Source organism: Pelobates fuscus, chromosome 9 (assembly GCF_036172605.1).
Source record: "Pelobates fuscus isolate aPelFus1 chromosome 9, aPelFus1.pri, whole genome shotgun sequence".
Lineage (NCBI taxonomy): Eukaryota > Metazoa > Chordata > Amphibia > Anura > Pelobatidae > Pelobates > Pelobates fuscus.
In genome coordinates this window covers 164,973,723-165,000,787 of record NC_086325.1, presented here as the reverse complement: position 1 = coordinate 165,000,787, position 27,065 = coordinate 164,973,723, and the positions used below count along the sequence as shown (strand labels likewise).

Sequence of the window (27,065 nt, the reverse complement as noted above, 5' to 3'; positions counted from 1 at the left end):
GGTGTGGGCCCTAAATATTAATAAGGGGGGACCTAATGTCCTCCCCCCTGGCCCCCACCCCTGAGTGGTGGGTTGGGGCCCTAAATTATAATAAGGGGGGGACCTAATGTCCTCCCCCCTGGCCCCCACCCCTGAGCGGTGGGTGGGGGCCCTACAGTAAAATAAGGGGGGGACCTAATGTCCTCCCCCTGGCCCCCACCCCTGAGCGGCGGGTGTGGGCCCTAAATATTAATAAGGGGGGAACCTAATGTCCTCCCCCCTGGCCCCCACCCGTGAGCGGTGGGTGGGGGCCCTAAATTGTAATAAGGGGGGACCTAGTGTCCTCCCCCTGGCCCCCACCCCTCAGCGGCGGGTGGGAGCCCTAAATACTAATAAGGGGGGGACCTAATGTCCTCCCCCCTGGCCCCCACCCCTGAGCGGTGGGTGGGGGCCCTAAATACTAATAAGGGGGGGACCTAATGTCCTCCCCCCTGGCCCCCACACCTGAGCGGCGGGTGGGGGCCCTAAAATAAATGCCCTCCCCCAGGTGACTAGGGGTCCCCAAACCCCTAGTCACCCCCTCCCCCCCAATAAAAATTATCCCCCTACCTACCCCCTCACCTTAAAAACTAATGAGGGGGGGCCTTTAACTCTGATTGGTGGATTAAGTAACCAATCAGAGAGTTATGAGTCAAATTACACAGCGTGGGAAAATTCCAAAGAACTTTCCCACGCTGTGTAAAATGACACAGAGCACTCTGATTGGTGGATTTCAAACCAACCAGAGTGCTGTGACAGGTAAATGTAGAGACTTACCTGTCAGTCTCTTCATTTACCTGTCAGAGCACTCTGATTGGATGGCTTAAACCCACCAATCAGAGTGCTCTGAGCCTAATTGCAGGGCGGGGCAAGGCTTTATAAGCCTTCCCCCGCCATGCAGAGCTCAGTCTGCGCGGAGCCCTCGCCAGCTGAAGAAGGATTATATTTTTTAGTGCTCGTTTTTTTTTTTATAATTGCGTCGGTTATTATGGTTTTTTATTTGGCCTTTTTGGGGGCTGAAAAAAGAAGATTTTAGAAGAAAGAAAATATCGAATGGTACGTTTTATTTTTTGTTTACAGGTACTTAGTTAAAGGTCCCCCCCTCATTAGTTTTTAGGGTGAGGGGTGTAGGTAGGGGGATAATTTTTATTGGGGGGGAGGGGGTGACTAGGGGTTTGGGGACCCCTAGTCACCTGGGGGGATTTTTTTTAGGGCCCCAACCCGCCGCTCAGGAGTGGGGGCAGGGGGAGGACCTTAGATCCCCCCCTTACCTCTGAGGGGTGGGGGCCAGGGGGGAGGACACTAGCCCTCCCCCCTCTTATTTCAATTTAGGGCCCCCACCCGCCGCTCAGGGGTGGGGGCCGGGGGAGGACATTAGGTCCCCCCCCTTATTAGTATTTAGGGCCCCACCTGCCGATCAGGGGTGGGGGCCAGGGGGGAGGACCTTAGGTCCCCCACCTTTTTTTACTGTAGGGCCCCCACCCACCCAGTGTGGGGGCCAGGGGGGAGGATATTAGGTCCCCCCTTATTAGTATTTAGGGCCCCCACCTGCCGCTCAGGGGTGGGGGCCAGGGGGGAGGACCTTAGGTCCCCCACCCTTGTTTTACTGTAGGGCCCCCACCCACCCAGTGTGGGGGCTGGGGGGAGGAAATTAGGTCCCCCCTTATTAGTATTTAGGGCCCCCACCCACTGCTCAGGGGTGGGGGCAAGGGGGAGGACATTAGGTCCCCCCTTATTTTACTGTAGGGCCCCCACCCACCCAGGGTGGGGGCCAGGGGGAGGACATTAGGTCCCCCCTTATTATAATTTAGGGCCCCCACCCACCACACAGGGGTGGGGGCCAGGGGGAGGACATTCGGCCCCCCCTTATTATAATTTAGGGCCCCCACCCACCTCTCAGGGGTGGGGGCCCGGGGGGAGGACAATAGGTCCCCCCCTAATTTTATACATTAGGGCCCCCAACCACCGCTCAGGGGTGGGGGCCACGGACCAATTTAGGTCTTTCAGCCTTTTAGTAGATAGCTCCCTAATACCGTGGGAATTAGGGAGTTATCTACTTATTCATTCCGGTCATTACATTGACTGGCCAAGTAACTTACATTTTATATGAATGTATGTTACTTGATTGTTGTAAGTGTTGCAAATGCTTACAGCTGAATCCTGTCTATGTTTGTATACTTTTTATTTAAAATGATTTACAATGTAACATTCTTCTTCTTTCACTGGGTAAGTATTTAGTACTTAGGCAATACTGTGCTTCGGAACTTCGGCACTTCGGAAATTCGGTAATTTCGGAACTTCGGCAATTCGGACATTCAGAAGTACCCGAATGTCCGAATTGTCTGAAATTCGTCCGAATACATATTCAGACCGAAACGAATTGCACATGTCTATTTGCAACCTTCGTACTCTAAGAAGTAAAGGCCCACTCACCTTAGACATGAAATGCGTCCAGCCACAAGCTGCGTTATCGATGGTGTCTAACTGCTGTAGCAAGGTGCTGGCATTGGGCATGGAGAAGTTGGCATTAATTACTCTGTGCAAGAGTTCACTGTCTGTGCCATTCACCAGCTCAGGATGCTTCTGTAGATCGCTTGTAAACTGGAAGGAAATGAAATCGGACAGCGTGAAAGTGACACAGATGGCAAGAGATGTGTTTCAGATATTGTATGAATATGCTCCCGATAGGTCTATGGACAGTCTCATGGTAAATGCATCTGAACCCAACAAACTCTCATTGACGTAAACATGATATATTGCTGGAAAACCCATTCTTGTGAAGTGGCTGGCCAGCAAATACATCATCACATCACAAAAGGAAGAGCAAACTAGAGTAACTACAGGAACTTTATTCACACTGATACAAAGTAGAAACCAGAAACTATACAATAAATAATGTTCATTTACGTACTACAGTTACTGTAGACCGACTCTATGGTTGGTCTTTGGTAAGGATGGACAGTCAGGAGGACAAGAATGTATGCACAAAAAAAATGTTCTGAGGACTATTCTTCCCCCTCCAGGGAAATATGGAATAAAATCATTTGTGCAGTCTGCTGCCAAACCAGGTTCCCTTTTCTGTACCTGTTCGGTTTAATTCAGCTTTACACAGAAGGTTGGGTGAAAGATCATTCTGGCGTACTCTGTCAGGGTTATTCATTAAAGTGTTAATTGGTGGGAATTCAAAGTTAAATGAAAATTGTAAGACAGAATATCCAGACTGGGAAATTAACCCTGCATGTGTGTTTCTCACTGAAATGCTCAAACGTTTGGTGCGTTGAGATGTGTTATCTCTTATATTGCAGATTTGTAATGTCTATAGTCCCTTAATACAGCAGCCCACCAGAGGTCTGGCAAGGGGGGCAGAGAAACAATAGTCCCTGGGCTGCTAGCATGCAGGCTTTGTGTGCCACAACCTCATTGCACCTGCTTTCTGCTGAGTGAAAGGACGGGGAGATACTGTGGGCAGAATATTGCAGGAAATGTCTAGATCAGGGGTAGGCTACCTTTAGCACACTAAATGTTGTGGACTACATGTCCTATAATGCTCTTACAGCCATAATAATGGCAAAGTATCTAGGGAGATGTAGTCCACAACATTTGGAGTACCGCAAGTTTCCTACACCTGGTTTCAGGCTAGGGATATTTCAATCTTACAAAGTAGCAGATATCATTATACTCTACCACAGTTCCCTATTAAATAGTAATTGTGTCCCCTTCTATAAAACAAGCACAGATTCAGTAAACGGCCATTAAAATGTGTTGATAAGATGCGTTGGACAATAAATCTGGGTGCTCTCACTATACCTGCTGTAATCTCTGAATTCCCTGCTGCAGTATACCGTCCTCCAGCAGGCCTCGTATCTCCGCAGAAATATTCATCCACATCCGCGCGTATTGGGTCACGTTCCCCACAAAAGCAAAGGTCTCGTTTGCCTGAAACAAGAGATTGTAATAAATGCTAGTAGCGAACCTGAATTGGCGATGAAACGGATTGTAGAAATGTCAGAACCTGCTGCTAGAGAGGAATAAGGATGGATGGAATACCCTGCGAAAGCCCGAAGCGCACTGCCTGCACGGTCTCTGGGATGGCACAAACAGGGTCCTTTAAAGGAACACTCCAGGAACCCAGACCACTTCAGCTCATTAAAGTGATCTGGGTGTCAACTCCCATCACCCTTAACCCTGCAAGTGTAATTATTGCAGTTTTTATAAACTGCAATAATTACCTTGCAGTGCTAAGTCCTCCTCTAGTGCCTGTCTGCCAGACAGCCACTAGAGGGACTTCCGGCTTCTTAGACGACTTTTGGTCGTCTAAACAATACTGGACGTCCTTATTGCTGTAGAGTGCTGTTATATACTCAGACACACCAACAATATGGAGCTCCTAGACAATAGGGAAATTAGGAGAGAAAAGAGGGACAGAGAGATTTGGGCCCAAAATAGGGACTGTCTCTCTGAATAGGGACACTTGGGAGGTATTCTTCTGGGATGTTATCTGTGTGTAAGGTTAATACCACGCTGTCGGGTACGGGTTGATCACAGATTACAGGTACAGGCTCTGTCCACCAAAATGGAAGCTCTGGAGAATTGAGAAGGGAATTGCAATATTTGTGTCTAAAATTTGCATTTTATTCTCCCCAAATCTTCTTAACCCCTTAAGGACACATGACATGTGTGACATGTCATGATTCCCTTTTATTCCAGAAGTTTGGTCCTTAAGGGGTTAAAGGACCACTCTAGTGCCAGGAAAACATACCGTATATACTCGAGTATAAGCCGACCCGAATATAAGCCGAGGCCCCTAATTTTATCCCAAAAAACTGGGAAAACTTATTGACTCGAGTATAAGACTAGGGTGGGAAATGCAGCAGCTACTGGTAAATTTCTAAATAAAATTAGATCCTAAAAAAATATATTAATTGAATATTTATTTACAGTGTGTGTATAATGAATGCAGTGTGTGCGTATGTGTGTGTGTATGAGTGCAGCGTGTGTGTATGAGTGCAGTGTGTGTATGAGTGCAGTGTGTGTGTGCATGAATGCAGTGTGTGTGTGCATGAATGCAGTGTGTGTGTGCATGAATGCAGTGTGTGTGTGAATGCAGTGTGTGCAGGGCCGGTGCAAGGATATTTGCCGCCGTAGGCAAAAAACATTTTGCCGCCCCCTCCCCCCCCCATATGTCCTGACTTCCCCTCCTCCTCCCTCAGCGGTCCTTACCTCCCCACCCCCGTGTTCCTTCACCCCCCCCCCCAGTGGTCCTGACTCACCACTCCCCTAGTGGTCCTTACCCTCCCCTCCCCTAGTGGTCCTTATCCCACCCCCTCCCTCTCATAGTGGTCCTTATCCCCCTTCTCCCTCCCATAGTGTTCCTTATCCCCCCCCATCCCTCCCATAGTGGTCCATATACCCCCCCTCCCTCCCATAGTGGTCCTTATACCCCCCTCCCTCCCATAGTGGTCCTTATCCCACCCCCTCCCATAGTGGTCCTTATCCCCCCCCTCCCTCCCATAGTGGTCCTTATACCCCCTCCCTCCCATAGTGGTCCTTATACCCCCCCTCCCATAGTGGTCCTTATACCCCCCCTCCCTCCCATAGTGGTCCTTATACCACCCCCTCCCATAGTGGTCCTTATACCCACCTCCCTCCCATAGTGGTCCTTATCCCACCCCCTCCCTCCCATAGTGGTCCTTATCCCACCCCCTCCCTCCCATAGTGGTCCTTATACCCCCCCTCCCTCCCATAGTGGTCCTTATCCCCCCCCCTCCCTCCCATAGTGGTCCTTATACCCCCCCCTCCCATAGTGGTCCTTATACCCCCCCCTCCCTCCCATAGCGGTCCTTATACCCACCTCCCTCCCATAGTGGTCCTTAACCCACCCCCCCCCCTCCCATAGTGGTCCTTAACCCACCCCCCCTCCCATAGTGGTCCTTATACCCCCCCCCTCCCTCCCATAGCGGTCCTTATACCCACCTCCCTCCCATAGTGGTCCTTAACCCACCCCCCCTCCCATAGTGGTCCTTCTACCCCCCTCCCTCCCATAGTGGTCCTTATACCCCCCCCCTCCCATAGTGGTCCTTATACCCCCCCCTCCCTCCCATAGCGGTCCTTATACCCACCTCCCTCCCATAGTGGTCCTTATACCCCCCCCCCTCCCATAGTGGTCCTTATACCCCCCACCTCCCATAGTGGTCCTTATACCCCCCTCCCTCCCATAGTGGTCCTTAACCCACCGCCCCCCCTCCCATAGTGGTCCTTATACCCCCCCCTCCCTCCCATAGCGGTCCTTATACCCACCTCCCTCCCATAGTGGTCCTTAACCCCCCCCCCCCCCCCTCCCATAGTGGTCCTTAACCCACCCCCCCTCCCATAGTGGTCCTTATACCCCCCCCCTCCCTCCCATAGCGGTCCTTATACCCACCTCCCTCCCATAGTGGTCCTTAACCCACCCCCCCCTCCCATAGTGGTCCTTATACCCCCCTCCCTCCCATAGTGGTCCTTATACCCCCCCCCTCCCTCCCATAGCGGTCCTTATACCCACCTCCCTCCCATAGTGGTCCTTATACCCCCCCCCCCTCCCATAGTGGTCCTTATACCCCCCCCCTCCCATAGTGGTCCTTAACCCACCCCCCCCTCCCATAGTGGTCCTTATACCCCCCTCCCTCCCATAGTGGTCCTTAACCCACCCCCCCCCTCCCATAGTGGTCCTTATACCCCTTTTTTTTGTTGTTATTAATTTTTATTTTATTATTATTCTTTTTTGATTATTATTTCTTATTTTATTTATATTTTTAGTCCCCCCTCCCTGCTTGATACATGGCAGGGAGGGGGGCTCTCCTTCCCTGGTGGTCCAGTGGCAGTTCAGTGGGGGGGAGAGGGGCTGGCAGAGCTGTAACTTACCTGTTCTGCAGCTCCTGTCAGCTCTCTCCTCCTCCGCGCCGTCCGTTCTGCTCTTCTGTCAGCTCCCAGTGTAAATCTCGCGAGAGCCGCGGCTCTCGCGAGACTTACACTGGGAGCTGACCGAGGTGCTGACCGGACGGCGCGGAGGAGGAGAGAGCTGACAGGAGCTGCAGGAGAGGTAAGTACAGCTCTGCCAGCCCCCCTCTCCCCCCAGTCTGTATTATGGCAATGCAAATTGCCATAATACAGACTCTGACTCGAGTATAAGCCGAGTTGGGGTTTTTCAGCCCAAAAAATGGGCTGAAAAACTCGGCTTATACTCGAGTATATACGGTACTCGTTTTCCTGGCACTATAGTGCCCTGAAGGTGCCCCCACCCTCAGGGTCCCCCTCCCGCCTGGCTCTGGAAAGGGGAAAAGGGGTAAAACTTACCTTTTTCCAGCGCTGGGCGGGGAGCTCTCTGCCTCCGATCGTCCTCCGTTCCGCCCCGTCGGCTGAATGCGCACGCGCGGCAAGAGCTGCGCGCGCATTCAGCCGGTCACATAGGAAAGCATTCATAATGCTTTCCTATGGACGCTTGCGTGCTCTCACTGTGATTTTCACAGTGAGAATCACGCAAGCGCCTCTAGCGGCTGTCAATGAGACAGCCACTAGAGGAAATAGGGGAAGGCTTAACCCATTCACAAACATAGCAGTTTCTCTGAAACTGCTATGTTTATAAAAAAAATGGGTTAACCCTAGAAGGACCTGGCACCCAGACCACTTCATTAAGCTAAAGTGGTCTGGGTGCCTAGAGTGGTCCTTTAAATCCAAGTTTAGTGAACAACCACACTGGCAAAATACACTCTGCCAATAGGAGGAAGCATTTCTGCAAATGTTATGCTATTGGCTGCAAGTGTTCTAATTTGGAACTCTGACTTGTATACACAATTACATATAATAATAATAATAATAATAATAATAATAATAATAATAATAATAATAATAATAATGAGTGCATGTTTAGAAAAAGGAATGAACACTTTGCATTTCCACAGTAAATCCCGGATATTTTGTAAAAATATGGAATATGCGGTATACATCACTCAGCATATTTTAAACAGAACTGTAAATGTAATGTTGTTTGTGAAACGAAGAATAAAAATGCCATAAATCTCTTCTAGTTAGTGATATAAAATGAAAATCCCATTATCTGATTTCATAATAATTTAAGTTTTGACAAGAATGCTCTCTTAGCCCTCTAGGGGGCGCACTAAAGGACCAGGCTCTGGCCAGGGAATTTGAACGAATATCCCAGTATTTATTGTGTAAATGGCAAGTTCTGGAGTCTGACACTGGATCAGAGTCTGTTTATTCTCTCCCACGGTTTCAGGTTTTATATATACATACACACACAAATCTATCTAGGATACACATGTTTATTATATATCGTCAACTGGTGATCTATAACAATGAAAGTGCGTTAATACATTGAGAGGACATTAATTATTAAAGGTAATGAGTTGCTTTTAAAAATAAATGTATAAAACTTAATGATTGGAAAGAGCGATTGCCCCAGGGTGTGTGGAGGATGGTGGTGTGTGCAGGTCAGCGGTGGACAAGTGGGTCATTGTAAAGATTAGACAGAGTGTAAGTATTTATGGACTACAATTCCCATCATGCTCAGACAGCTGTACGCGCCAATTTTAATGTAGCCAATAAGTAACTGCCCTCTAGGGTTTGCCGTCATTTTCATAGAACAATGCAAATACTGTATAAGTGAGGTCACAGCGAGAACCTCTGTAAAAAAAATAAAAATTAAATACAGGTGCTCATTTGCATTTTATTACCTAGAATCCTTTACTAGAGTATCACAATTGAAAATACAGATCTCACCTTCCGAATGACCTTGTCAACCTCAGTGCCCACTGGGGAGTAGAGGATTTTAGGGTTGCTGGTCATTAGATGGACGAGGAGCCCCAGGTTCCTTTGTTCTTTGTTGGTAAATCCCAGTGAACTCATATTTCCTTGTTTCAGAGCCTCTGGCTCAATGGTTCTAGGGATAGACATGGAGAATCCGGTAGAATCTCACCATATAGCGTGCTGGCTGGCTTAAAGGCTGGACGTGGGGGAATTTTCTAACCCATGACATGCTATGGAGCTATGATAGAATTATCTTTGCCATGGCAATAGGGATCTAATCGTGATATCATCCGAGTACAAAATCGCTGCCGAGAAATATATATATAATTTTAGTCAGATCAAATTTGTAAATATAATCTTTGGATTCTGTCATATTCTGTCACAAGAAGAAGGCAGTGATAGACTTTAATTCTTTGCCTCCATAGGAGGAAGAAAAAAATGGCTCAAAGTTTTGCGTTATTGAGCAAAGAACAAAATGTCAGAACTTATGAGTTATTCACCAACGTTAAAATTCAAGTTTAAAGCCACAGAAGCCAATATGGAAGCCTAGCGGAGTTCGAGAATTTTTCTAGTTCGGTAATTTTGACTTTCAATTTGAAATTCCCTTTAAATCCTTTTTCAATTCTAACTTTAGTGAATAACCTATCAAGCCAAGTCCAATTTGTTTTTAAATAAAGCAACAACTTCTCTGTGTTTACTGTAAAATGCAACCAAGCTTCAGTTATTGTCTACCTACTGTACTCTGCCTGTTAGGGTTTAATTACACCTTCATAGAAGTCTCAATCTCTCAGATGCTCACCGGTTGATGCCACACAGGATTGGCTGCAGTCCTGCCCATAGTTGAACAAAGGCAGAGAACTGGCTGTGCGGGTCCTCTTTATCTTCACCCTGATTCTTGGTTTCTTCACCATCTGCAGTGGAGTTGGAGCTACTTGTAGAGTTGTTATTCCAACTGGTGGAGTTCACAGAGTTTGGTGGAGTTTTGCTTGCACACGCTCCCTTGGGCAGAAGTTTAGCCAGACCCGAGAGGATGTCCACGTCTTTCAAGATCTTCTCAACTTCCAACAGATCTTCGAGAAGGGCTCGCATGTGGTGTTGAGTTGCTGTAGTGTTTACCTCATCTAGACGCAGCTGAAACATATTAATGGACAATTAGGGGCCTAATAACGACTAGACTATGGGCTATCATTCTGTTATATGTCATTATACATCATTGCTTGTTATATGTGACTGTGTTATAAATAGATTTAGTGGTGTGGAAAACATTGGTATACACTTTGAAATGAATAATTAATTTGTTCTAATTATCCGTGTTGTCAAAGTGTTACTTTTTGTCGGGTTACTTGTGGAAAGTAGGTCAGTGAATACAAGCATCATCTGGTCATTATAACACAACCTCGCTCTGCTAATTAGAGTAAGATAAATAATTTTAACCTTATTACAGTTGTGTGTTATATATGTGTAAGTTAAATAATGTAACAACATAAGATAGAATTGAGAGAGATATTGTCACTTACACTGCTAACAGTTTTGGATACGTCCACTTGGTCCTTCAGCTCCCCAGCAAGCTGCCGAAAGTGGTCCATGCGTATTGGTTTGGTGCCGTTACATACAATGCTTTGGTACGAAGAAAGAAGTGGTCGAGTCTTTTCTGAGACCCTGAGGATTCTTCCCAACTCATCTAAACTACCTTCACAAGTGAGGGCTTCCAGTGCAGAGGGTGTAAAGAGGATATCCTGGAGAAAAAGTACAGGTTTAAAGCGGCTCGGTTACCCTCAAATAACGGGTGTTTTCAAAAATATAAAATCTTTATAAAATACTCACATTGAGTGTGTTGGAATTACACTAAGTTGCTTCTACTTTACTTTATTATATTTTTAACGCAGTTAAAAAATATAATAAAGTAAAGTAGAGGCAACTTAGTCTTATGCATTTTTCCTACACCTGACAAAACTTGAGCTTCCGCTGACACATTTTGTAATTTTCCCACTAGTGATGGCTGATGGTAAAAACACTCTTTCTATGGAGGATCTCATGATCTAATGGGATCATCTATAGACATCAGTGTTGTACGCTCATGGGCTCCAAGCAGATGAAGGTCATGTTGATCCACTGCATGGTCATGGTGGCTGAGAGGAATAATTTTTGGTTAGGCAAATTTTAACCTTCACTGCACCCCTGAGACACTGCAATACAAGCGGTGTAGCCATCGTTGGAAGTCTTTGCAAAATAGGCAAAGACCACAGAAGGTGGCCGAGTCACTTTAACAATTCGATTTCCCCAACTAGGTCCAATCAAAACAAAACCAGTGACCCCATAAACAGACACAAAGCCACATTTTTATCTGCTTTTTAGAAGTCCTTTTAATCTCCTTCCCATGTAGGCCACAATTTCAGGCAATTCGGACATTCGGATGCTTCCAAATGTCCAAAGTGCCGAGGTCCTGAATTTCAGAAGTGCCGAACCGAATTGCAAGAGTGCTTCGGATTTCTAAAAAGTGGCAAAAAAAGAGAGAGGGGGAAAATTACATGAATGATGACAGGGTTAGGGTAGGGTTAGGGTAGGGTTAGGGTAGGGTTAGGGTAGGGTTAGGGTAGGGTTAGGGTAGGGTTAAGGGAGGGTTAGGGAGCCCTAAAGATTTTCCGTATTTCCAAAGTCCCGATTTGCCAAAGTCCCGAATTTCGGAAGCGCCACATTTTTTTCTTACCAGAATTTCCAAACCGAACTGAACCGAATTTCTGGATCATGCACATCCCTAGCTTTAACTATGTCAGTACCATTTGTACCATTTAGTGAACTTTTTAAAAATTCTTTAGGATGCTTTGACCTCTATTGGATTGTCTAACCTTTAACTTGTCTCTGTGAGAGTAATGATCTCAAGAAAGGAATGCCGTGATCTCTGGATTAAAATGTTACCTCCAGTTCCTTCACCACAACCTGAGGATCATAGCTGTCTTCCGATTTATTAGGGACAGCAAGGCCAAGGGCCAAAGTTAGAAGCTGAAGTAGTGCTACTTTATGCCGAGAAGATTTCAGTGGATCCTTCAGAGCCTTGTTAATCAGTCCTTCCTTTAAAGATTTCCATTTTCCAAGAATGTTCCCCTGAAAACCAAAAGAGGTCACAAATTAGAGAATGGCACTTCAGATGAATGCTTTAATGATTGAATCTCCTATATAGAAACAAAATTTTAGCCGGAAAAATAAAGATTAGCTTCTGTTACTTCTTTCGTTAGAGAGATCACTGCCATTTGTCCAGATGTGGAGTATTTGGCATGCATACTGACTTAATCATGAATTGTTTTACCTCAAGGTATATTGCCTATTGACTACTACATGTTATCAATCACACACGGGAAGCTCCTGCATGGTCTAGAAGGAGATAAGAAATTCTAAATTTAAAAAAAAAAAAAAAAGTGCCATACAGGAAATTTACACATTAGATCTCTCTTTACAGGAAGTGTGTAGGAAGGCTGTGTAAGTCACATGCAGCGAGGTGTGCCTAAGGGTGAATAAACAAAATGATTTAACTCCAAAATGGCAGAGAATTGAGTAATGAGACTTTAGAGGCATGATCTATACACACAAATGGCTTCATTAAGTTAAAGTTGATTTGGTGCTTAAAATGTCCCTTTAATAAATATACATATTTTCATACAATATTGTTCATTATTGCGTCTCAGAATTAGCATCATTCAAGAATTACTTATTTTTTTTTTTTATTCTTTATTTTGGTGTGCATAGAGAATACATACACGCCGGTATTGCCACAACAGCAGATACCTGCGATTTTGGGTTAAGAAACATAGGTTTAAACTGCACATTTTTCATTTTAGGCATGCTTGACACTCGGTTAAACGTTGAGTATGTCAGTAAGCTGGCAACATAAATCATAGACAACTGGCTTATAAACTGACATCAAGGGTAAGTATTGTGAGGCCATAGTTTACATTTACATGCTTAGATTACAGGCCATGGTTATTCATGCTTGACTCTTGGTTAAACGTTGAATATGTCAAGGAGCTGGCATCACTAATCATGGACAACTGGTATGTAACTGACATCAAGGGTAAGTATTGTGGAACCACAATATACATTTACATGCTTAGATTACAGGCTATGGTTATTCACGTTTGACTTGTGGCTAAACGTTGAGTATGTCAGTAAGCTGGCAACATAAATTCTAGACAACTGGCGTATAACTGGCATCAAGGGTAAGAAGTGTGAGCCACAGTATATATTTACATGCTTAGATTACAGGCTATGATTATTAGCGTTTGACTCTTGGTTAAACGTTGATTAAGACAGTAAGCTGGCTACATAAATCATAGATAACCGGCATATAAACTGGCATAAAGGGTAAGTGTTGGGAACCACAGTATACATTTACATGCTAAGGTTATAGGTTATGCAAAAGGGAACTTCATATGATGTTTGCCACTTGTGGCACTGACAAGCCGGGTATGGCTGTGAGTCCCGATGGGCAGTGGTGTATTTTGGATTTGTGCTGCTCTAGGCATGACTAAATTCGGGCACCCCCAAAGTCTAAATTTGCCCCCCCAATTCGTGTCAAGGCCATTTTTTTGACTGACAGACACATGCCCTCATTGATACATTCTCTGATATACACTTACGTCACTGACAGATACAGTCATTGGCACACACATACAGTCATTGGCACACACTGTTTAACCAACACACACTTTTACTGACAGACACACACTGACACACCCACTCACTGACAGGCACACACTCTCAGATACACATAAAATGACATACAAACACTGACACACACTCACAGGCACACCCATTCTCACTCACAGACACACACTGACAGCTATACTCACTCACTCACAGTAAGGTGGACAGCCCCAGAACACGAGGCAAACAAGGTATTTGTCTGGGAGCTTGGGGTGGCATTTTTGGCACCCCCCCCTGAAAGTGCCGCCCTAGGCAAATGCCTTTTTTGCCTTGTGGTAAATACAACCCTGCCGATGGGGGTATGGGTACCTCACTCGAGGGCTCATAGCACGGTCAGCCAATGCCTCGGCTCGGCAGAGCCATACCGTCCTTGAATGGATCCGATATACAGAGTCCCATTGCCAGGGTGAGTGCTGCAGGCTGCCCCAGCTTACTAGGGGTCGGCAGGTGGTGGCTTTCGCTGGTGGGGGTCCCCTTGGTACCTCAGGTGAAGCATGCACTCTGGCGTGGTACTGCTGTCTTGGTGGGTCACAGTGCCTTATGTAGATACATTGCGTCCCCCTCTAACTCTACAGTGTCCTGTATGGATGAATCTCCGCGATGTAGCTGAATATCCCGGAGCGGGAAGACAGCTTGGTCTTACATTTCAAATGCGTAGTCCAGCGTGTGGGCAGACCCGTCGTCATTCTATGCTTTTGGGGTGTTAAGTCCCAGCCCAGCCCGTGTCACATCTCAGGTTTGGGTGTGTGGGAAAATGCAGGGGATGCGGGGTAGGGTCTGGTCAAGTCCCCCCTATAGCCCTGGGCTTGTGTGAAGGCCTGCACCTCAGGTCCGCGAACCAGGTAACTCACGTGGGAGGCAGAGTTCTTCCCCTATGGGGGGCTGCTGTGTGTCCTAGCTGTTGATCGCCGCTTGCGGCGTCGGATATTCAGCATAAGCAGTCGGTGCTCTTGGGTTCCATCCCCGGCGGTCTTCAGCCCAGGTGCGCCCATTATGTGTGCCAGCATCGTTGCCTGATGGGGAGTGCCCAGGGAGGTCCCGTCCTTCCCCCGCTCTCCCTCTATCCCCGCATTCCCCTCCGTCGTTAGCACAGATGTCACCAGGTGGGCTTGGTGAGGGAGCCGCAGCAGTTCTCCGCCACGAGGTAACAGCCAGACTCGTTTGTGCGCTGCTCGTGGTTATGCCGTATAGCTGTTGGTCGGCCATCTTGGTGCGCGCCGTCCGTTCCACAGTGCTCGGCCAGAGTGGAGATGTAGCTGTATGCGGTGGTGGTTGCCCGTGGGCACCGGGATGACCCCTCCGACCCAGAGGGGGGGTGGCAGACCGCCGGCCAGAGAACTGGGTGAGCGGCCGTCTCACCCGAGCTCAAGCCTGTAGGCCTCAGGCCTCGATCGGGTGACTTTGGTGCCTTTGGGGGTCCTATCGGGTATCCCTTGAATCGCCATCGCCTGGGTGATGTTGTGCTCGCAGTTTCAGGCTGGTGTGTGCCCATGGCCCGCGGTAAGCTCCGATTTTCCAGCTCCGAGGCAGGAGCTCAGACAAAGCATGTTTGATCCGGCCGGCGGCCAGGCCCTGCCCCAAGAATGACTTATTTATTGTGATTTGTATGGTGTCTCCCTATTATGAGATCCTTTTCTGTCCAAAAAAATTAAATACTAATTTTATCAATCATAACATGTGACAAAACCAAAATGACACAAGTTAACGTAACATAGTTAACAGACTAATAAGCTTACCTAAACATGCAGAGCATAAAACAATAACAGAAATACTACAGATTTGGGCTACAATGTGGTAAACATAAAAATCTTACATGACGACTAAAGATCTGTTCTCCAGCAGTGGTGGCCGCATCCCATGGACTTCTCCAAGACACATCTTCTGGAGATAGATACGAGGAGCTAAAAAATAGATGGTAGACCTGTGGAGGGAAGAGCAGGTAAGTTACACTATGGACTATATATGGCATTCACTACAAACTACAAACCCTACAGTGTTGTGGAGTATACATAATGAACAGTAAATACACCTCACTTTCAGGCTACTAATCTCCATCATGATGGATGCACCTAAAGGGACAATCTATGCTCCAAAACAATTTTACTACAATGAAGCAGTTTTGGTGTATATATCATGCCCCTGCAATCTCACTGCTTACGTCTCTCCAACACAATCACTTTTGTTTCTGTTTAATAGAACAATGCAGATCAAGGAACACAGGTGGTTTCTGTTAATGCAGCCCGAGCCACACCACCTCTAGATGTAACTCACACATGAAAAAATGGTTTAATTTTCAATCAGATCTTATAGCATAGTGTGTTCACTTTACATAGAAACATAGAATGTGACGGCAGATAAGAACCATTCGGCCCATCTAGTCTGCCCAATTTTCTAAACACTTTCATTAGTCCCTGGCCTTATCTTATAGTTAGGATAACCTTATGCCTATCCCACGCATGCTTAAACTCCTTCACTGTGTTAACATCTACCGCTTCAGCTGGAAGACTATTCCATGCATCCACTACTCTCTCAGTAAAGTAATACTTCCTGATATTAATTTTTAAACCTTTGCCCCTCTAATTTAAGTCTATGTCCTCTTGTTGTGGTAGTTTTTCTTCTTTTAAATATAGTCTCCTCCTTTACTGTATTTAAATGTTTCTATCACATCCCCCCTATCTCGTCTTCCTTCAAGCTATACATGTTAAGATCCTGTGAAAGAATTAACTTTGATTCCAAGGCTCAAGCTTATAGGTGTCATATTAGATGTCCTATGTTAAAATTGGCTAACTTGGACTCAGGAAATGCTTAATGCTTAAAACGACACTTAAGACCATATATGTCTAGTTCCGGGAGCAGATAGCCCCCACCTGAGCTGTCTCTCCTAAATCAGTCTGTTCCTTCTCTATCCTGGAACTTATCTGTTATATGTACATGACGTTCATCCCTATGTCTTATCTGTACTCCCTTCACCCTTTCACTCCCTTCCTACTACTGTTCTTTGAGTATTTGCATGTAAGCACTAACTTTTTAATGTATAGAAACACAACTGACAAAATAAAGGTCAGAGGCTTATTTTGATAACAAACACGAGTCTGGTGTCGAAATCACGCTTCTCCAAGTGCACTTGAAAACAATTTGGGTTCCCCTGAATATAACAAAGATCAAATTGGATCTAAATCAATCCTTTAACCTTTCCTGGTAAGTTTTATTCTGCAATCCATGAACCAGTTTAGTAGCCCTTCTCTGAACTCTCTCTAAAGTATCAATATCCTTCTGGAGATACGGTCTCCAGTACTGCGTACAATACTCCAAGTGAGGTCTCACCAGTGTTCTGTACAATGGCATGAGCACTTCCCTCTTTCTACTGCTAATCAATCTCCCTACACAACCAAGCATTCTGCTAGCATTTCCAGATGCTTTATTATATTGTCTGCCTACCTTTAAGTCATCAGTAATAATCACCCCTAAATCCCTTTCCTCAGATGTTGAGGTTAGGACTCTATCAAATATTCTGTACTCTGCCCTTGGATTTATAAATCCAAGATGCATTGTCTTGCACTTATCCACATTAAATGTCAGTTGCCGCAACTCTGACCATTTTTCTAGTTTACCTAAATCATTTGCCATTTGGCTTATCCCTCCTGGAACATCAACCCTGTTACATATCTTAGTATCATCAGCAAAAAGACATACCTTACCATCAAGACCTTGTGCAATATCACTAATAAAAATATTAAAGAGAATGGGTCCAAGTACTTTAGAAGTTCTTATCGCCTGCTTTGTTAATGAATCACACACAGGATGCTCCTGCAGGCTTAACAGCACATGAGATAAGGAATTCTAAATTAAACAGACTGTACAATAAAAGAAGTTTAAAACGTAGATCTCTCTTTACAGGATGTGTTTAGGACGGCTGTGTAAGTCACATACAGGGAGGTGTGACTAGGGCTGTATAAACAAAGTGATTTAACTCCTAAATGGCAGAGAATTTAGGACTGCAAGGGCATCATACATAAACCATAACTTCTTAATTATGCTAAAATTGTTTTGAGCCAATAGTGTCCCTTTAATGGGTGATAAACAACTCTTTATTCAAATTATGTGGTAATTATCAGAAGACTGAATCTTATGGTAAATGATGAGATCACCAAAAAATAAATAAAAAAAACACACCCAACTTTACTAGCTAATTTTGGGACCATTAGTATTCTTGCTTCCCCTTTTGTAGAAGACAACACAACGTATGACTAAATAATCGCGCTCATTTAAAGAGAACAGTTTGACTTTTATCTATTTCAGTTTATGAATCTCCATAACCCAAAATATGTCCAGCAGTTGTCAGTCTGTAGGCAGGACAGAACATTCACTGTCTGGTTTATACCTCCTTAGGATTGATGGTGGACCCAGCCAGAAAATCCACAATGTTCTCTGGGAGGGACAGGTTTTGGCTTAGAAACTCGTGGAAAGCTGTTCTGTTCTTCACCACCGAGTCCAGCTTGAACCCTGAGTCAGAGAAAGGGAGAATAGTGCTGTTAGTTCCAATTCTAGGGTAGAACATGGTTGAAACATTCTGGCAATCAGGTTAATAATAGTAGGGCTTTTAAATGTTTCATCAAAGGTTTCTAACTGCTAGGAGGGCTAGTGTTCAGTAGCCAGAGGACATTTTTAGAAGGTCACATGGAATGGCTACTTACTGTATGTGCCAAACAGGCGGTTAGTAATCATGCAGAATAAGATTAACTTGGTCAGCAGAGTATTTCAGGCCATGTGTTACCTGGTTGGCTATAAAAATGGTTTTCCAGTGAGCTGGGATCACTACTAAGAGACTCCACGTGATGTTTCAGAGACTCCAACTCTTCTGCTAGACCAGGTCTGTCTGTATCAAATAGGTTGCTCTCTTCAGCCACTTCATTTATTCTCTCCAATAGCTGGGTAACTCTGAAATATGGTAAACGACATGTTCATCTTTTTATTATACTCCATAACCAGAAGAAAAGACACATCCAGAAACGGGCAAACTGGACATCACAACATGATCTAGGCACACAAACCGGTGCTATCCAACACAGAATGCACTGACCAGAGCTGTCCAACACAGTGAGCAGTGACTGGTGCTGTCCAAAAAGAGTGCACGGACCAGTGCTGTCCAACACAGATTGCACTGACCAGAGCTGTCCAACTCCTAATGCACTGACCGGTGCTGTCCAACACAGAGTGAACTGACCGGAGCTGTCCAACACAGAGTGACCTGACCGGAGCTGTCCAACACAGAGTGACCTGACCGGAGCTGTCCAACACAGAGTGACCTGACCGGAGCTGTCCAACACAGAGTGACCTGACCGGAGCTGTCCAACACAGATTGCACTGACCAGGGCTGTCCAACACAGATTGAAGTGACCGATGCTGTTCAACACTGTGAGCAGTGACCGGAGCTGTACAACACAGTGAGCAGTGACCGGAGCTGTCCAACACAGATTGCACTGACCGGTGCTGTCCAACACAGATTGCACTGATCAGTGCTGTCCAACACGGTGAGCAGTGACCGGTGCTGTCCAACACAGATTGCACTGACCAGGGCTGTCCAACACTGAGTGAACTGACCAGAGCTGTCCAACACAGAGTGCACTGACCGAGCTGTCCAAGACAGTGGGCAGTGACAGGAACTAGTCAGCTGAGTGCGCTCTGGTCAGTTAAACACATTGCACATTCGATGGTTCTGTTCATCATGTCGAACACTGGCCAGGATATTGAAAACACAGTAAATGATGACCAGCCATGTTTCACGGTTATGAAAACATCACAGAACCCTGCATCCAGTGGAAATATCTGGCTACATTCTATTCTAGTCCCCAAATTACTCTTATAAAAAGAGTATGACATATCCGACACATTGTATTTCATTTCATAGAGTCCTATTCTCAATTTCAAGAGAGACTTCCCACTTCAATAAATGGACCCCAGAGAATCATATTTGAACGAAGGTAAAAATCGCTCAAACTTTTAAAATCCTTGCCTCTTGCCCCCACGTTTCTTTAATAGGAGAATCTCTCTATTAATTGAAAATGAATGTAACCACTTATTGGTAAGTACAGCAAACTCATCCCTCAAACTGCTCTCAGACTAACCAGCAGGTGGCGCTAGTTACTATGCTTCTCAAATTGAGAGGGTTGACACCATTTACCTACAAATTGTGATTACAAATTGTGAGTTAAAGAAAACGTTGATAGTCTATTTGTAATGATTTGCAAACTGGGCAACGTTAAACATATGTTATACTTATATTTTACATTGCTGATGGATAATGCACTCGTTACCCAGCCTGCTCCATCTAACACCAGATCCTTGTTCATTATTAATTAATATGGCATTTAATGGAACTGTTTATAAAGTTTCCTGTAAGTGCTAAAAAAATTATAATTAATTATAAGTCAATGTTTCCTTTTAATGTTACTATTGCAGTAGGTCTAGGTTGTTTATTCACGTGTGTTTTGGTGGTTTGATGACAACCTTGCTACTTGACATTAGGATAACACATCTTTACAAATATCCTTCCGATGTCACGTAGCAGTGGTTAAATATAGAAAGGTTGATCACAAGGAGATCTTGGCTTTGAGGTCACTTGCCAATTCAGATCGTGAAGGCGTTTGCAGTCCAAAAGAGAGTTTATATTAGCAGAGATTAATTCAGAGAATGTTACTCACTGTGAATTTGTATATTGTAGAAAACCAAACTCGTCCCTTTGACCATCGGGACACAGAGATTGCATAACAGGTAAAATCCCAGCTGAGGTCAATGGAGCAGCTGTGTAGAAAGCTGTGGGTTTGGAAGGAAGACGAGAGGGGATATTGGTTAGCGAACAATGAGTCTCCTGAGTATCAGGCCAAAATTTTAAATGTGAATAGAAGGAGGTAGTAGAACGTTAAAAGGAGAGAAACACAAGGATAATTAAAGAGTCTGGACTGGAAAGGGAGATGGAGACCAGATGAAACATTGAACTCTTGGGGTTGGGAGAATACAACTGTACACAAGATGACAAATACATAGAACGTACAAAGAGAGACAAAGCGACAACAGATATAAATTCACATGAGATGTCGAACAGTGGAAAATGAAGGTCCAGCAGAGGAAAACACTGAAAAAAAACAAAAGCAGACATACAGAACATGAGGTACTGGGGCATAAATGTATTACAGAACAGAGACATAAAAAAATCAGAGACATAAACGATTCAGTTATTTTTCCTTTATGCCAGATAAGCGAGGGAGCTAGAAACATAATTTGACAGAAGTAGAATGGTTAAACAGAGGATAAGCAGGCCTCCTTGGGACAGAGAGGACATTATTTGATGAGCCCATCAAGCAATTGATGTGAAATGCAACAATTAAAGTAGCCTATATTATTATTCAATTAGACCGTTTGGTCCTCCCTTTCACCATGAAGAACCTGGCTTCAAAAATACAGACTTAATTTTCTTGTTTGTTTACTCTGAAGGTTTAAGTATAAATTTCAGGGTTCTTAATTCACATAGTTGAAAAGAAACATGGCATGCTCTATAGAGAAGTAATTGCGCTATGTTCATTCCAATTCCCTAAAATCCCAAGTTCCTTCAACTCAAGTCACAGTGGGCAGAAATTTCCAAAATACTTATTTTTACAACCCACTTCTAAATAATGTACTATACTAAGTATAGGGCCAGTGCAAGGATTATTGGATACACAGGTGAAGATACAGTTTGCCGCCTCAGCCCGCCCCTGGCAAAAAAATGCATCTTTAGCTGTGTGTCTTAATGCCCGGTTTGAATGTCTTACCTCCTTTTGTTCTAACACCCCTTGTCTCCATACTTACTTCTCCAAGCCCCTTTGTGTGTCTCTTACTCCCCCCAGTTCCCATGTGTGTCTCTTTCTCCCCCCAGCCCCTCTGTGTGACTCTTCCCACCACACCACCTACCTTTTTGTGTCTCTTTCTCCCCCTAGCACTTGTGAGTCTTTTCTCCCCTTCCTCAGCCCCATTTGTGTCTCTTTCTCCCCAAGTCCCTTTTGTGTGTTTCTTGTTCCCCCAGCCCTTTTCTGTGTCTGCTCCCCCCCAAGCACATTGTCAATGTCCCCCCCAGTCCTTCTGTTTGTCTCTTTCTTCCCTCCCTCCGATGGTCTGTGTATTACTTTCTCCCCCAGCACCTCTGCATGTCTCTGTGTCCCACTATCCCTTCTGTTTGCCCCCAAGCCCTTGTTTGTGTTTTTTTCCTCCAAGCCATTTTGTGGCTCTATGGGATCTGAGCACTCCAAATACCACAATTGTATAACCCATGGGTCTTGAAACCAATGATGAAGTATTAAATCCACCAGCCTTCATGGAGAGAGGTGACAGCGCATTTTACACGGCGGAAGAGAAGAATTAATGTTTGGTTTACATGTCCCAAGAAGAAACCCTCCACCAATTGTTATTGCAAGTAGGAAAATAAATATTATAGACTCCGTGTTAGCTAGCCTTTGTGACCCAGTAATGGGCAGGGTTGTAGAACTATTTTTTTTCAATAGCTATTTAAACAGTTTCCCTTGAAGGAAACACCAGTAATTAAAAATATTAAGTTAATGCACAATGATTTGCAGAGCTTGCCACACCAATGCAGTAATAGGCAGAGCTTTCCACACCAACGCAGTGAGATACAGAGTTTGCCACACCAACGCAGTGATACGCAGAGCTTGCCACACCAAAGCAGTGATACGCAGAGCTTGCCACACCAAAGCAGTGATACGCAGAGCTTGCCACACCAACGCAGTGATACGCAGAGCTTGCCACACCAACGCAGTGATACGCAGAGCTTGCCACACCAACGCAGTGATAGGCAGAGCTTGCCACACCAACGCAGTGATATGCAGAGCTTGCCACACCAACGCAGTGATACGCAGAGCTTGCCATACCAACGCAGTGATTGCAAAGCTTCCCACATCAACGCAGTGATATGCAGAGCTTTCCATACCAATGCTGTGATATGCAGAGCTTGCCACACCAACGCAGTGATACGCAGAGCTTGCCACACCAACGCAGTGATACGCAGAGCTTGCCACACCAACGCAGTGATATGCAAAGCTTGCTACAACGATTGCTCTACCTTGTGTATGCTAGCATATCTGTCCATATAAGAGAGGTTGGTTAATACTGATCACCCAAGTGCCAGATCTTGCAAGTATCGAGAGAACGCGGTTAGCAGGCCAAAAAAAATCAATCAGTGATATAGACTACACAGACTACACTGTCTGAACCCTCTTTAAAATGTCATAGCATTTAGTCAAGCCAATTACTGCTGACATTTAACTTGGCCAATACGGCAGAGCCTTAGATTGAAATGGAAAGTTAAAAGGGAAAAGCCCCTTCATTGAAGATATGTTTTAAAATGTTTTTAACAGAATAGCACGTTTTATTAAATTCTTTTTATAAAATGCCAATTTCATCAAGATTGTTTCTTGTGTTCTGCTCTGTTAATTTGTGTAAAAAAGTCCCATTGTCTCTCTCTACTAGCTAAACTAATAAGTTAAAATCTGACTGCTATGAGACACTCTGGGATGGGTGTTAATCTAAGAGGATGACCATTTGACTAACGGGATCTAGACAAAGTAAAGACATGTTAACTAAGGCTCAGCCACAAAGTGTTCACGTTTGCTGCAAACATCAATCATTTCTTCAAATGTGCCTTGCACTATACTTAATACAAATATGTTTTATTGGAAAAAAGCAAAACAAAACCCAACCAATTTAACAATTTAGTATAAATGCCCGAATGAAAACATGCATTTATTTAAGCATTTTTCAATGGGGGAGTAGATCTAAAATAGCTTTCAAAATCTGATGATGTCTTTGTCTTGTCTGCAGCAATTGCAGCAAAATAAATAGGTTTACTGCAAATCCCTCGTTGGTACAGCTGCCTCGCAAATGAGGGATCGAAATATCAAAATTAACCTGCTCTGCGTATACAACTGAGCTCTTATTCAATACTGCTCTCGTTCAGATCACAAAGTCTACTTAACACGGAGCCAAAAAGAAAAGTTAGATAGAGCGAGGTTTTGGTAAATGGCCGGCACAGAATGATCCCAGAATGCTTTGCTGGACAACTTACAAACTGCAGCATGCGGTGTGGAGTCAGGCAATGATGATGTGGAACGAAAAGTAAAAAAATATGAGGAAAAAAAATACAAATAAAAATTAAAAAAAAATAAACAGTACTTCACAAATGAAATAATAATATTTTACAAATGTAAACATCCAGTGACAAAATGACCATCATTTCACGAGACACATGCAATGTGCGGATGGATCAAACTTTAAAAATAAATCTTTGACACAGTAACGGACAACGTGGCAATGTAATAAGACATTTTTCTCACTTCTCGTTTCCTAGTTGTAGTCTCAAGTTATTTAAAAATGTTGCCCAAAATATACTGAATTATAATTAGGGATAATTAAAAAAAAAACAAAAAACAATCACGCTTTAAATTTTATTTTTCAAATTAGAAACAAATAATAAATCATTCTTATTGGCGGTTAGGATTGTAAGTTTGCCGCGTAGATTGTATCTTTTAATGTATCACCCTGATTCTGAGGTCTGACACCTCATTGTAGCTCGAGCAGTTCTATATTGCTGTGCCAAATGGTTCATCTGTAGTAATGTTGGGGGCAGTGCCATCGGGAATGAAGGGGCAGTACTCTGGTATAAGATCCAGAAAAGCAGGGGCGGTGAGGGGCAGAGCCATTTTTATCCCAGTAACTCTGCGGTACTATTAGAGACATTAAAATAGAAACTGGATTGCCACGGAGTGGACCCCTAAACTCAACATTTTGACGGTTTCCTTTGCTCTTGTGAGCAGCAGCACTGAGAGAATGTGATGTCATACTACCTCCTCTCAGTGCTCCGCGGGGGAGGAGACTCTTGCTATTTTACATATAAAGGGAAACTGCTATAGTTTACATTTTTTAATCCAGGACATCATCACAATATATAGATACTTTTATGTAATTTCACTCTGAATTTTCAGATTCCTAAACATGGAGATTACTTTAGTCCGTGGAATGATCCTCTGGTTCAATTAAGTGGCAGAAAGGTGAATGGAAAAACAGTACCAACATACGGGGCTGTTTGCAATTTTACAATCCCACATGCATCATTGAAACTTTGTGTTTTTCACGTTTTATTGTGGTTTCTCCCCACTAACATGTCAGTTTCTCTTTAATCGTCTATTAAAGCGACAGACAAATTGAGACATCTCAGGAAACAGCTGCATCTGACCACTGGTTTTTCAAGGGGAGATCAAAACATTCTGAGAAATGTCAATATTAAACAACAGTTACAATTTACTTTCTTTACGTCCTGTTTTATTTTGCAATGTAAAGGTGGTTGATCGGGAAAGATATTTGAGAAACAGAACAGGTGACATGTAAAAAGCGTTGGAAACTAGTTTATTTCACTTGATGGGTTAAAATAAAACAAAAATAAAAATGTCCTGCTATAATCCCGGATTGTCATTTCATTAGAGATCGGATTTTGCCTGTCACGGATTGATTTTAGCTATTGAGCATAGAGAAATTAAAATGATAAATTAAATCAGATTAAAATTGAGAAATAGTCAGTGACAATCTATAGAAATTAAATGAAGTTCAAAAAAAAACCTTTTTAGACCTCATTCAGCTCAATGATCTAAAAAGGAAAAATTGAGAAGGGTGACAGACAAAACCTTTTAAAATCTAAAACCTATTCACAGCCGTGAGAAATAGTGTTAATAAATAACCCTGGATGTGCAAAGATGCCAAAAGGCGAGGAGATATATATATCTTCTTGGCTTTGCACACAGTGCCAGAAAGGCTTTTAGAAATTATTTGAAAATACTGTATATTTTTTTTAAATATATTTATTTATATATATTTTTGATGACTCATTAGATTACATTTAATTTTCCTGATCTAAGCAGCATTAATCAATGGGTTAGCCGTGTCCCTCATGGGAGAATGGACAGAAAGCAGACCTCTGAGAATTGTATAAATACATCCACCTCCTCCCTAGTCCTCTCCAATCATTCCCAGTTATCCCCCATCACTCCCCAATTATCTCTCCCCCATTTCCCCCTAGTTATCTTTCTCCCATCACCTCCAATTATCTCTCTCCCATTACCCCCTAGTTATCTTTCTCCCATCACCTCCAATTATCTCTCTCCCATTACCCCCTAGTTATCTTTCTCCCATCACCTCCAATTATCTCTCTCCCATTACCCCCTAGTTATCTTTCTCCCATCACCTCCAATTATCTCTCTCCCATTACCCCCTAGTTATCTTTCTCCCATCACCTCCAATTATCTCTCTCCCATTACCCCCTAGTTATCTTTCTCCCATCACCTCCAATTATCTCTCTCCAATCATTCCCAGTTATCCCCCATCACTCCTCAATTATCTCTCCCCCATTACCCCATAGTTATCTTTCTCCAATCACCTCCAATTATCTCTCTCCCATTACCCCCTAGTTATCTTTCTCCCATCACCTCCAATTATCTCTCTCCCATTACCCCCTAGTTATCTTTCTCCCATCACCTCCAATTATCTCTCTCCCATTTCCCCCTAGTTATCTTTCTCCCATCACCTCCAATTATCCCTCTCCCATTATCCCCCAGTTATCTTTCTCCAATCACCTCCAATTATCTCTCTCCCATTACCCCCTAGTTATCTTTCTCCAATCACCTCCAATTATCTCTCTCCCATTACCCCCTAGTTATCTTTCTCCAATCACCTCCAATTATCTCTCTCCCATTACCCCCTAGTTATCTTTCTCCCATCACCTCCAATTATCTCTCTCCCATTACCCCCTAGTTATCTTTCTCCCATCACCTCCAATTATCTCTCTCCCATTACCCCCTAGTTATCTTTCTCCCATCACCTCCAATTATCTCTCTCCCATTACCCCCTAGTTATCTTTCTCCCATCACCTCCAATTATCTCTCTCCCATTACCCCCTAGTTATCTTTTTCCCATTACCTCCAATTATCTCTCTCCCATTACCCCCTAGTTATCTTTCTCCCATCACCTCCAATTATCTCTCTCCCATTACCCCCTAGTTATCTTTCTCCCATCACCTCCAATTATCTCTCTGCCATTACCCCCTAGTTATCTTTCTCCAATCACCTCCAATTATCTCTCTCCCATTACCCCCTAGTTATCTTTCTCCCATCACCTCCAATTATCTCTCTCCCATTACCCCCTAGTTATCTTTCTCCCATCACCTCCAATTATCTCTCTCCAATCATTCCCAGTTATCCCCCATCACTCCTCAATTATCTCTCCCCCATTACCCCCTAGTTATCTTTCTCCAATCACCTCCAATTATCTCTCTCCCATTACCCCCTAGTTATCTTTCTCCCATCACCTCCAATTATCTCTCTCCCATTACCCCCTAGTTATCTTTCTCCCATCACCTCCAATTATCTCTCTCCCATTTCCCCCTAGTTATCTTTCTCCCATCACCTCCAATTATCCCTCTCCCATTATCCCCCAGTTATCTTTCTCCAATCACC

The 27,065-nt window shown here is 44.1% G+C and overlaps 1 protein-coding gene across 3 annotated transcripts in view; it reads right to left on the bottom strand.

The window, feature by feature from the left end:
* The window catches only part of ABCA2 (ATP binding cassette subfamily A member 2), a 123,133-nt gene that overhangs the window by 58,041 nt on the left and 38,027 nt on the right, over positions 1-27,065 (bottom strand). For 2 of the 3 annotated variants that reach the window (XM_063432964.1, XM_063432965.1), the window contains exons 3-12: positions 20,220-20,331; positions 18,293-18,456; positions 17,900-18,021; positions 15,332-15,439; positions 11,737-11,922; positions 10,338-10,556; positions 9,620-9,951; positions 8,794-8,953; positions 3,826-3,954; positions 2,452-2,619 (exon numbers count right to left, since the gene is read on the bottom strand). In XM_063432964.1, the coding sequence (XP_063289034.1) occupies positions 2,452-2,619; positions 3,826-3,954; positions 8,794-8,953; positions 9,620-9,951; positions 10,338-10,556; positions 11,737-11,922; positions 15,332-15,439; positions 17,900-18,021; positions 18,293-18,456; positions 20,220-20,331 (1,700 nt within the window). The remainder of the gene's footprint in view (positions 1-2,451; positions 2,620-3,825; positions 3,955-8,793; positions 8,954-9,619; positions 9,952-10,337; positions 10,557-11,736; positions 11,923-15,331; positions 15,440-17,899; positions 18,022-18,292; positions 18,457-20,219; positions 20,332-27,065) is intronic. The other variant, XM_063432966.1, reaches the window with a different exon arrangement.